The following is a 13,368-nucleotide window of genomic DNA, read 5'->3' as shown; positions in this document are numbered from 1 at the left end:
TGGACTCCTTGGTGGCCATGTTGGTAGGCCGCATGGTGTTGTGGGTACTGTATTTGGACGGCAATTCCAGCATAGACATGACACTGGGACATTCAAAAAATTGCTAAAGGAATTTTCACGATGAGGAACAAAAACTTTACTAGGAGCAGAATCCCACCCATATACACTACAACAAACTGTGAAATAAAGGAAACTTTACATGAAGGAAAAGCCTAATGGACAGAAGTAAAGTAAAGCCTAAGAGAAAGAAAATATTTTAAGTATTATAGAGATTTAAACAATTGTAAATGTTCCTAAAACATTCCTGTTTGCACAGAAGAGAGTTATTTTTGTATTACATATTCAGAGAGACTAAAGCAATTGAAAGAGATCCCCTAATTCATTTGAACTATGACCCAACAAAATCCTTGGTTTCAAACTGTTATAATAAACTGCTGGTTACCTAATATGACACAATGTGTTGATACCATTTATGGCAATGCATTTGGAAATAAAGGGAAAACAACACCAATTTAGCATTTTTAAAATCTTGGTTCTAAACATACTATAATTATTGTTTTGTTATTTTTTAAAGTAACATGCAGAAGTAAAGTTGCCCTTTAAGATTAGCATCTGAGTCCTTTCTGGATTCTGTTGTTATTACGCAGAATTTCCAAGACCTGACTCTGATTTTAGGTGTTGATGTTTAACATATCTAATCTCTTTCTTGACTGGTGAATTTCAGGTGCGCACAAACTCTAACACTAAGTCGAGCTCACATACTGGCCAAATTATCCATAGATAAAATTCTTCAAATGATTTATGGATTCAATTTCTAATGTCAACAACTGACAGTGTAGCACAAACTCACGTGAGAAAAACAAGTATTTAAGATCTACTGTAAGGTATAGTGGACTGGCACCCTGTCCGGGGTGTACCCCGGAGGGCAATGGTTGCTTAGCGGGTAAGGCTCTGGGTTACTGATCGGAAGGTCGGGGATTCAAGCCGCAGCACTGCCAAGCTGCCCTCTCTGCTCCAGGGGCGCTGTATCATGGCTGACCCTGCGCTCTGGCCCCAGCTTCCTAACGTGCTGGGGTATGCAAAGAAAACAATTTCACTGTGCCCTACTGTATATGTGACCAATAAAGACTCATTATCATTACCCCGCCTTGTGCCCGATGCTCCCTGGGATAGGTTCCCCATGAGCCTGAAAAGGAGTAAGTGGTAGAAGATGGATGTAAGGTATAGTATGCAATTACATGCACTATAACATTATGTATATATCTATAGTTTCTGATCACAAAAAGTCTGCAGGTGTCATAATCCAATAATATTTTTATTCAAGTTCTGTTGGTTATAAATAGGTGCACGACTGCTGTTCACCATGTACTGTAGAAGCCATGTTTGTAGGACATGCTGTTATCTGTTAGTTGAGTCCGATGCTGATTCTGGCATGCCACAAAGAGCTTACTCCAGGAGCAGGGTTCTTTCTGGGCTTACCTCGTGGACATGGCCCAGGACATTCATGGTGTCATGCATGGAACTCACTGTAGAGGAGAGAATCAAGAATGTTGTGAGCTGGGACCCAGCTTCCCTCTTCCAGGCTGTACCTCTTTCACTCACTAAGGTATTGCAATTTTCCATCCTTGTGTCTGGAATTCAAGATTTCTTTAATTACATAAACAGCTTGTCCTTCAATGTCCAGATGTGCCGAGGTGTTAAAAGGATACATAAAATCCTCAGAAAGACTGCAGTGTCATCCTAGATCCAACTTGTATGTTACTTTGTTGATGCATTGTTGGATTTCGGAAGGCCCAATGCACCATTGTGTCGGTTTTCTACACCCCTGGGATACCTTAATGTCTTTCATAGACAGCCAGACTTGATCTCCAGGTTCATAGTGGGGTGTTTCACAGTGTCTGTCTGCAAACTCTTTGTTGGTCTGAGCTACCTGTTCAAGACATTGGTGGTGCCTTCCCATACCTGCTCAATCCACCTAAATCATTTGAGTCAGTAAGGTTAGTCTTCCAAGGGAACAGGGGGTTGGTAGCCCAGGGTTGGAATTTACATCGTATCTGAAAGGTGAGAGAGTTTCAAAATAAAATCTTACCACTGTGAAACGTTCAAGTCCTGTTTGCAAACTTCCTCCTGCTTGATCATCTGCATTTTCTGAATTGGGCTCAACTGATACGGTAAAACCAACGACCAAAGTTAATTCTAAAGCTAAAGCTAAGGGGCGCTACTCGTCCGACACACGCAAAGCTTTTGGCCAAACACAATGCAACGGGTCAGCAGGCCAATCAGAGCACTCTGGACTTATTCGGAAGAAGGGGCTTTAGTGAAATCAGAGCATTTCAAGCAGCCTCAGAATAGAGGTACTTCAATAATGTACAGTATTAGACAAATAACGTGCTTTTTGAACATTAAAGCATGCTAACCTATTCTATTACACACAATAAACAACATAATTAATGTTTTAAGATGTTTAAAAATCATGATATAACTCCTTTAAATAAAATGCATAAGTGCAAATGCATCTGTCTCCACTTACCATTCATGATATGCCTCCCCAATTCTAATTTGTCTTACTCACTCCAACTCTCTTTACTGTCGCTAGATCCCTTTAGATCACCCATTTGCCTCTTGTCTTATCTAAAGCAAGCAAGGCCGACGAGGATGCACCAGGTCAAGCTGACCTAGGAGATGTCTCAACTTCCCTGCTTATCGATATTTGATGCACTGTGTGTTCTGCCTTTCAATCTATCATCTGCCTGTTAATCTATAATCTATCTCCTCATTTTAAAGAGTCTTCTGCATAACCTTGTACAAACTAAATTTATTAAACTTACTAGCGCCTGCCTAGGCAATGGAATGTGTTTGTTTCCGTCTTCTGCTGATCTTGATGTGCACGCTCTGCAATAAGTACTAGGAATTAAGGCCATTTGATAGCATATAACTTGTTTTTCTCAAGTCAGGTTGCCCTTTGCACATAGGCCTCAGTTCAGTATTCCTTTTTGAATCACATTAAGAGAAACGTTATAAAACAGATTAAATGCAGTAAAAAATAGTTAGTATGAAAATATCAAATGTATTTTCTTATTATTTTCCACCATTTCCCTTTGATCAATCTATTGGTGATATAATTTCCTTAATCAATAATAATCAAAATGCTAATAAAGAGATGATTCGTAACATGATCTGTAGACCCCTCATTCCCCAGAGACGGCTGAAATTTCAAATAATCAAAGAGGGAGAAAATTCCCATCTTACCTGCTCTGTGCACAATAGTGGATTCACCACCTGAGTTCAGCAGAGGACTATGACCAGGGGTGCCGCTAGGGTTTCTGGGCCCCCTGGCTAATCACAACTGCGAAGTGCCGTTTTTCTGAATAATCCGTGTATGTCTTAAGGGGACACACACATGCACTTGGCACAGTCTGAGGGCATTCATGATAGCATGCTTCTTAATAGATGATTATGCAAAGAGGCCATTTAAATACCAAAATTATACAGGAAAGTGTGGGGTTCTGCTGGGCCCCCTGTTTGCCTTAGAATCGTTATAATCGTTATATCGTTATAATAAAAGTAGCAATGTTAAGTTATACATTTGTTTCTGTGGGCCCAATTAAGGGGCTTCCCATAATTAGACAATTCCCATCTCTGGTTTTCCCTTGTCTGATTGATGTTGGTTCAGGTGAGTTACAATCTCCAGGAGATGGTCTCTTCTCAGGGTTTGAAATTCTGACCCATGAAGCAACTTGCATCTTACTGATAAGATTTAAAAAAAAAAAATCTTTTAGATCTCCGTACAGGAAAATAGTCCCGGGAAAGTAACTTTAGAATAACCCTAAACAACATGTGTATGTAATGCATTCAGCAAAAAATGGCACACACAGTATAGGCTAGTTAGTTCTGTATTCAGAATTCATATAATTAGTCCATCTGTGTACAAGTGTCACATGAACTCAGTATAAATACACATTTTCCTAGAAGGCTCCAGAGTTTGGTAGACAACATACCTAAACAAACAGCATCATGGAGACCAAGGAGCTACCAAAAACATCTGGGTGAGTTGTAAAGTTTCCTTACAGAAATCCATGGTTTCAGTTAATCTGATTATATACAGGTGTGCATTCAAAACTGCATGGTCTGACCCATGAAGCAATTTCTCATTAAGATCTTGTGCTGAGCTAACTGGCCAGTGAGGCTATGTTGAAAATGCCCAAGGTCATGACAAGTAAAATTAGACGTGCTTTTTACAGATGAGATTTAAAAAAATATATTTTTGTTCTCCAAACGGAGCATTGCAGAAACCCTCTAATTTGTCAAAATCCCATAAACGTTATGGGGGTTCGCAGTTTTTCTTGTAATTTACCGTATCACACTTTACCTGTGTGTAAGTAAATTGTCACGTGATCTCAGTATTAAAACACCTGTTCCTGGAAATCTCCAGAGTTTGTTACACAACATAGCTAAACAAACAGCATTATGGAGACCAAGGAGCTACTTTAAAAGTTCGGGACTCAGGGTTTGGTTTTGGACAACCTGTCAGATGTAAATCCATGATTAACAATTGAACGAATATGGCACAACACCAACTTTGCCTAGACGAGACCATCTACCAGATTCAGGGTATGGAGAACCAGGTAAGGAGGACATTAGTCAGGGAAGCACACAAGTGTTAAAGTGTCATTCTCAAGCGGATTGAGAGATCTGCAACTCAGATTAGAGACGCTAGACAACCATAACCTGGACACTCCACAAAGCTGCGATTTATGAGAGATTGGTGAGCCATATGAAATCCCACATGGAGTTTGGAAAAAGGGATGCTGGAAACGCACCAAACATGGAAAAAGGTTCACATGTTGAATGAAACCAAAGACCCTTAGTACAAACACTACATTTAGTGGAAAGCATCAGTGATCCTCATCCCGAGAACACCATTCACACAGTGAACCATGGTGGTGGAATCATGTTGTGAGGATGCTTTTCATCAGCAGAGATTCTGAAACTGGTCAGAATTTTGGGGAAATTGGAAAAGAAGCATACTGGCAAAGCCAGTTTGAATGTTTTAGAATGTCCCAGTGAATGCCCAGACCTCAAACCAATTGAGAATCGATGGCACAATTTGAAAATGGCACTTCAGGTAGTTACATGAATACAACTACAATTGCAGCTTGCATATGTAAAGGGCTGCAGTGCCTTTCAGTCAAGGAAAAACTTCTTAATATCCTGTATAACAGCCGGTCATTTTCTCTGGCTTGTTGTAGGAAATCAGTTACAGACAAACAGAACATCATGGTGGATAACTTTAGCTGGCCAGTACAGGGATTGAACCCATGACCTTGGCGTTATTAGCACCAATAGCACCAATTACATCAATACATCTAAGCAAATACAAAACAAAATGAACCAAAAAAACGCAAGTCCTCACTCCTCCTCCCCTTTAAAAAAAGAAAATAAATGAATCAACAATTTTGCTACTCTTTTTTATTCCCTTCGTCACAGTTAAATCAGATGCACTTATGACAAAGAACTGCACAGATGCAGATGTCACGGCTGTGGATTTGAGGGGAGCTGACTGCTGGAAGTCAAAGATGTCGTATTTAAGTTTATGTTCTGCTTGTTCAACAGTTGATTAATAAATTGCTATTAAACACATTCAGACAGATTTGAGGAGATAGTTTTATTCTCAATTCTTATTGTTTTGTTTATGGGGCATCAGAAATTCAGGGAAAAAATGGTATACTGTTTTCTAACAGTAAAACTAATGATGTTTTCTAGCTGTAATTCTAACATGACAAGAAGCCAACTACAACATGGCAAGCACAACATCACACACGACACTGTTGGCAAACTTATTAATACATTCAAAAAGACTGGAAGTGTTGCAGACCGACAGAGAAGTGGACGTCCAGGAACACCCACTGACGAAGGCATAACCGACCTTGTGCTGAGTACATAGTCCCCTATGTATGTTCAAAAACTGTTTTTACACTTCACTAATCTGTATACTACATGTGATACCATATGTATCACATGAATGTAATACAATAAATATGATATAAATGTAATCTTCACTGTTAAATTCCATTACAGGAGAGTTATTAGTTGTTCTAACTGCTTTGAATAAATGTCATAGGCCAAAATCAATGCTCATTTTAATTGCTGTTTTACTAAGCAATTTAGGTTTAATTATCTAGAAAATAACACACTACTGAGTTACATCCACAAAAAATACATCAATATCTTCATTAAATAAACATTTCTATCTTTTTCTTTTGTTTATGTGTGAACACATCTATATGAAATGTGAATGATGTGTTTTCAAATGATGCATTTTTAAGCACATTTGTGTAGTAGCACCAATGAAAACTTTATGAATGTGCATCTAAACATTCATAACTTCCTTATGAATGTGACTGTGTTGTGCATTGGGATTATGTCATTATGTTGTGCAGAAAATATGATATTTCTCACATGATAATGACTTAAATGTCTTGAGTTTACAAGAATTGATAGTGAAGTAAGGGGGAGGGGGGAGGTTGCTAGGTGCTGGAGGTATTGTTTTTTGAATATTAGAATATTTTTTGAATATTTACAACTTCTGACGTATTCCAACTCACAACTCGCCTGCGATCGGATCCTTTCAGCAAACCTCGCATCTCTTGAGCAAATCTTTACATTTCTGAACATCTCTATTCACCTTTTTAACATCTTTACCACTAATCTGAGCATTTTCCTGCACGAATGTCATCTTCTGAAGAAATGGTAAGCTTTGAGCAGACAGAGTAGTGTTATAAATAAGGCCGTTAAGCGATTTTTGAAACGTCGTTTTGTAAAACTTAACGGTAACTATTCATATGTAGTTTTATTGTTAGGAAGGACAGGGGTTATTGAAATATTCACTATCTCTGTGACAATTTCCGTTCTCTCCAAGAGGGGGCGACCAATCCTTAATCACGAAGACTGAACAGAAACGATACATCCTTGTAGTACACGAAGTAAAATATCTAGATCTGTGTAGAGTGAATCATTTCGGTGGTGACTGTGTACCGTGTGAAAAGGCTTTCTGAACATATAGAGCAACTGAGTAAAGGAGATTAGGATTTTCCCCTCAACATCCCAGCTTTTTAAATGACTGAATCACTGCAATATCATATCGTTCTCCTTTCTCATTAACATGAGGCCTAAGATGACTGGAAATAAACAGCCATGAAGTCGTTTTCCTTTTTTCTCAGCAGCCTAATATATCTCTTCTGTCCTGATGCTCTGTCGTTTGGGAGTTATTCGGCTCCGTTGATTCGGCTCCTTTGAGCTGAATGTTGAAGTCATCTCGCATATATGAGCTTTTTCTGTAGTTGTGCACTCTTTGTAATCAAATCAAAACATTTAACTATCATAATATAGTTTAAAATACTCCGGTTTAGTTTAAAATGGCACTACGCTGTATGGGAGTCGGCTCTTATCGGCGAGCCGAGCAAAATGATTTGACTCATTGATTCCCAACACTATGCTGTGCACACAGGAAACCTCCTGATCGTTTCCCGGGTTACTTATCCATATTTCTGTCTTTTTCTCTAGAGTTGTATTCTCACATTACATCAGTTAGGCTAATTAAAACTTCCTGCAGTGGGAATTCATCTGTCTTACTGTAACTAGGTCTCTAGCATTCAACAAATGTTGAAAGAACTCTGATGGCAGACGTTTCTTTTTGTAGCTTAGCTGGAGGCTAGAACTTGAAATGTAAAATTAGTAGTCTTTAAAGCCTAAACTAAAAACCTTGATTGTTTCTTCCCACCACAGCCACTTTTCTCCATCTGGGATTCCATCTGGGATTCCAGCTCTGGACCGCGGGTTGAGGCTGGTGACCTGCGACACCTTGTCCCGGCCCCCCATGTGTACCACCAGGAGCAGCACTTTACTCCCAGCACTCAGGGCCAGGTTTATACCAACCTGCCTGACCAGGTATTAGACCATATTTATTCTAACTATAGGACTGTTTGAGTTCAGAAGTTATGTTTTTATACAAATATTGTATTTGCACTGTAGAACCTAAATAAAAATTGCAGAAATAAGATTATTTTAATCCTGCTCTACATTTTTATGACAAATGTAGCAAACCTCAGACAAAACAAATATTGTCCTGTTTTGAAGTAGAAAATGTTTTGACTCTTTATTTTGTCTGTAAATAAACTTCAAGACTTCCCTCAAACATCAATAGTTTAAATCTTTTTTGTGTGTTTGATTTTGTAATCAGACATACAACACTCCCACACACACACACACACACACACACATACACAAATATATTTATTGACTTTTCTCTCATGCTTTATTACAATACTACCTGCCTTCATTAAAAAGTTCAGCAAAGGGAATTGATACTCCTATTTATGTCTCCAAAGCCTAACTTACCCCTGTTTATTTCTTCCCCTCCTGCCACAGCCGGATTACGCAAGCTGGGATTCGTCCAACTCTGGACCGTGGGTTGAGACTGGTGACTTCCAGCACCTTGTCCCTGCCCCCCACGTTTACCACCAGGAAGAGCAGTTCACCCCAAGCACTCAGGGCCAGGTGTATTACATCCTGCCTGCCCAGGTATTAGACTGTTTTCTTCTTCTTCTTCTAATTGTAGGACTGTTTAAATTCAGAAATTATGTTTTCATGCCAATATAGAATTTTCATTTAATAACATAATTATTTTTGTCTTTTCTCTCATTCTGTATTCCATCTCTACATTAAAGAGTACTACAGAGTGAGTTAATTGATACTCCTATTTAGGTCTCTTAAGCCTAACCCAAACCTTGCTTGTTTCTTCCCGTCCTGCCACAGCCGTATTACGCAAGCTGGGATTCGTCCAACTCTGGACCGTGGGTTGAGGCTGGTGATGTCCAACACGTTGTCCCTGACCCCCACTTTTACCACCTGGAACAGCAGTTCGCCCCCAGCACTCAAGGCCAGGTGTATTACATCCTGCCTGCTCAGGTATAAGACCGTTTTTATTCTAATTGTAGACCTGTTTAAGGTCAGAAATTATGTTTTTATACCAATCTTGAATGTGCAGTTAATAACAGAATTATTTATGTCTTTTCTCTCATTCTGTATTACTATACATTATTACATCAATACATTAAAGAGTTCTACAGAGGAAGTTAACTGATTATCCTAGTTAGGTCTCTTAAGCATAACCTAAACTCTTTTTGTTTCTTCCCGTCCTGCCACAGGTGTATTACCCCAGCTGGGACACTATTTCCTGCTCTGGACCGTTGGTTGAAGCTGGTGACCTGCCACACCCTATCCCATCCTCCCACGTGTACCACCAGGAGCAGATATTCACTCCCAGCGCTCAGGGCCAGGTATAACAAGTGTTTAAGTATTATGATGTTGATTCATACACTACCTACACTACACCACAGTGTATCACATTACTGCTTGCTTTATGTTCAGCAGATAGAGCTTCCAGGGATGGCTGGACTGTCAGAGGACCAATATTGCACCTTCATGCCTGGTAAGAACTATTTAAATGACAACATCCAACTCCAGTCAGTGTCCCTGTCCTATTAATAATAATAATAATAATAATAATAATAATAATAATAATATATTTAGTAGATATTTAAACACAGTAGACATTTTTTTGCATATACATTTACTGCATTAGGCAGACACCCTTATTCAGAACAACTTACAGAAATGATTTGTTATCTCTATCAAAAAAAAAAAGGATTTTATATATAACATCTTTTAGTGTTGTATAGCTGTAATATTTATAATTTGACATGTGGCCAGGTGTTACCTGATTACCTGTTGGTCTTTTGTCTTCTTTCAGCTGGAGAGTATCCTGTTGATGGATTGTACGGCCCTGCTGATATTCCTCCTGTACAAGAACAAGTCCTTCCTCCTCTGGACAAGCAGGAGCACACACTGGTAATAAATCAAAAAGCATTGCACTAAAAATGTATGTACTTGTTATGTAACGGGCGAGCAGGCGAGATATATCCATGACAGTACTTATAATGATTTCCTAACATGTACTGACATTAGGATGTACTTAGCAATTCACATCCACCTCCCCATAACTGGGGTGACATTCGGTCTCAGGAGAAAGGGATGGCCAGAAGGGAGATACTTAGAGGAACTTTAAAATGTTGTATACTTATATGTAGTACAATTGCATTTAGTATTGCACTTTGCTATACAAGAAATAATTACATTAATACCAACTGGTGAGCCGTTAAGCATTATTCTAAGTACATGGAGTGTCAATATGCAATTTTAATGAAATGCGGCCGGATCAGGTTTAAATAGTTTTACTAAACAAATAAACAAAGCCATGTGCTGCTGCTTCATTGTTTTCTGGCTTTAAAAATGGTCCTGTTTGAAATGACAAAATTTAAGCAGATTCCCTGGACTTAAGTCAATTTGAAGAAAAGCAATAACCAACAACTAGGATTGGTTAGTTTAGATGTGTCCTCTTTTGTGTTAGATGTGTTCTTTTTGTGATGTTTCTAATGCTATAAATATGGCTCTCTTGTGTGTACAACAGAATATCTGGGGACCTAGTAGAAGACATCAGGGCCACAGATCCACAGATCCAAGTCCCTAATGAAGGAATTAAATATAGATCTACATTGTCAAAACAAAGCTTCCAAGATTTATCGTGCTTACAATACTTGCACATCACACACAACACTGTTGCCCAACTTATAACCAAATTCAAATAGACTGCGGACCAACCGAGAAGTGGACATCCACGAACATCCACCAACGAAGGCACAACCGACGTGGTACTGGCGTACATAGTCCCTTATGTATGGAGACTTTTGGAACAACCTGTATATTCCCCAAGAAAAATAATTTACTACAAATCAACGACAGACAAACAAACAAACAAAAAATAACAATAAAATCTGGATTAAAAAACTTCTGGTGTTTCTAATGTTTTTTTTTTTTTTTTATGTTTTCTGAAACACTATCCCAGAGGTTAAGATAATTCTTTATTGTCTGAATTGTGGGTAATCAGGATGAACAGTGCCTCAGATGAGTGAAGCACTCAGAATGGACTCAGAAATGTTGTACTTTCTTTTCTTGGTAAGGAAGGTGAACTAGACAAACTAGGTGAATGTTACATATGAATAGTGTAATCTAGACATTTTAAAATTGGGAATTTAAAGTAACACCAATAGACACCAAAACTGATATTCTTTTTTTTTTTTTCTCAGATGAATGGTATTTATATTTAATACCTATTTTAAAAGGAACCTGTGCATTTCATTTGTAGCTTGAGCTGTAGTACACACTATACGAAAATGATAATTGAATGACTGAGAAGAAATTTTACAGTGAAATAGCTTTTGTATTTTCAGTCTTCCTTTTTGACTTGGCCAAAAGACAGCTCACTTGTGTGAAAAACATGATCCAGTGAATTGAAACATTCCCACTACATGGGATGCTAGATTTCCAGATTAAAATGGATTTTGTCAGACTATGAAAGTCTTGAACAAAACCTGAAGTAACTTCAGTTGGTAAACTTGGTGACCCACAGATGCCTAATGGCTAGTATAGTGAACAAGACAATCTAAAATTCTTTATTGAGAACTTTGTTTACAATTCCAATATGCTGAGTATAATTTGATATTCATTGCAGAAACTGAACTGGATTTGTACTGGTATTGTATTGTATTGGTATTACAAAATATGTTTTGATATGTACAAACACCAAACACCAACCCTGGTCCAAGATTCTACAGGAATACTTCTTTGGATAATTAGGGGCTCCTTGCTTCCTGAAGTGGTTCTACTGGAATTGCCTATGAGTTTAATAAAGTATTATCTTATCTTATCTACTTAGAACCTGCTATGATAGTGAAGCAATCTAGTTTCGACACAAGGTTCTACACAACTTTTTAGGCTTTCCACACAGGGACAGACTGAAGCAACCTTTAAAGTTCTGGATTAAAAAAGCACAGTTGCGTAGTAGAAATAGTATTAATAGATGCAGGCAGATTCCTTCCCCAGGTGATGTTTTTCTAGTATTCAACTGTCCAGTTTGGGTGAGTCTATGCCCACTGTAGACTCAGGTTCCTGTTCTTGGCTGATAGGAGTGGAACCTTCTGCTGTTGTAGCCAATCAGCCTCAAGGGTTGATGTATTGTACATTCTGATATGCATTTCTGCACACAGTGGTTGTAAAGAGTGTTTTTTTTTAGTTACCGTAGCCTCCTGTCAGCGTGAACCATATTCCTCTGACCTCTTTCATCAATAAAGTGTTACTCTCCACAGAACTACCACTCACTGATTTTTGTTTCTCATCCTTGTATGCAAACTCATGAAATCTGAAAATGTATCTGAAAATCACAGGAAATCAGCAGTTTCGGAAATACTCATACCAGCCCATCTGGCATCAACAAACTTGCCACGGTCAAAGTTACTGAAATCACATATTTTTCCAAATTCTAATGTTTGATGAACATTAACCGAAGCTCTTGACCTGTATCTGCATGATTTTATGCATTGTGAACCAAATGACTGACTGATTGGATAATTGCAATGACAAGCAGGGATACTGGTGTTCATATTTAAGTAATTGATGACTGTGTGTGTATATATATGGCTATAGAAGGCGTATAGGGTAGGGTTAATATGTTCCATGCTAGAGGTGAACAAAACACAGTTTCTGTGAATCATACTGACATGACTTATGCAATGCACATATAGAAAGAGGAAACTTTTGGGCACCATGGAGCCCCAGAGCTAACAGTACCAAATGGAATTTCATATGGCTCACCAATCTCTCATAAAGCCCAGATTTGTGGAGTGATTTTAAAGAATTAGAGTGTTTCTGCAATTCTCTGTTCCTGTAGGGAGCTCTGTATGGAATGGGTTAGCTCAATTGGTTAGCGCACGGTCCTAACAATGTGAAGGTCGTAGGTTTGAGCTACATACTTGCCACTAAAAATGATCCATTGTGATGTCATGTTAGCCTGAAACAAATTTCCCACAAAAACAACTGTGTGTTATACAGGATATTATGGAGATTTCCTTGATTGAAAGCACTGCAGCCTGTTGTAGTTGTATTCATGTAACTACCTGAAGCCCCATTTTCAAAATGTGCCATAGATTGTCAATTAGATTCAGGTCTGCACATTTATTGGGACATTCTAAAACATTCAAACTGGATTTGCCAGTATGCTTCTTCTCCATGTCCCCCAAAACTCTGACCAGTTTCCCATTCTCTGCTGATGAAAGCATCCTTACAACATGATTTCACCACAACGCTTCACTGTGAGAATGGTGTTCTCTAGATGAAGATCAGTGATGGTTTCCACCAAATGGAGTGCTTTGTACTAAGGGTCATTGGTTTCATTCAACCTGAGAACCTTTTTCC

At 38.6% G+C, this 13,368-nt stretch overlaps 1 protein-coding gene across 1 annotated transcript; it reads left to right on the top strand.

The window, feature by feature from the left end:
- The first annotated feature begins 5,203 nt into the window (after window positions 1–5,203).
- Window positions 5,204–10,890, top strand: LOC128604451 (uncharacterized). The gene is made up of 8 exons (XM_053619584.1): window positions 5,204–6,750; window positions 7,786–7,947; window positions 8,428–8,580; window positions 8,815–8,967; window positions 9,207–9,338; window positions 9,430–9,490; window positions 9,812–9,909; window positions 10,529–10,890. Exons 1-8 carry the CDS (start codon window positions 6,730–6,732, stop codon window positions 10,586–10,588), a joined length of 840 nt encoding a protein of 279 aa, XP_053475559.1. The 5' UTR covers window positions 5,204–6,729; the 3' UTR covers window positions 10,589–10,890.
- Window positions 10,891–13,368: the final 2,478 nt, after the last annotated feature.

Source organism: Ictalurus furcatus, chromosome 29 (genome assembly GCF_023375685.1).
Source record: "Ictalurus furcatus strain D&B chromosome 29, Billie_1.0, whole genome shotgun sequence".
Taxonomy (NCBI): domain Eukaryota; kingdom Metazoa; phylum Chordata; class Actinopteri; order Siluriformes; family Ictaluridae; genus Ictalurus; species Ictalurus furcatus.
This window is presented reverse-complemented; position numbering and strand designations above follow the sequence as displayed.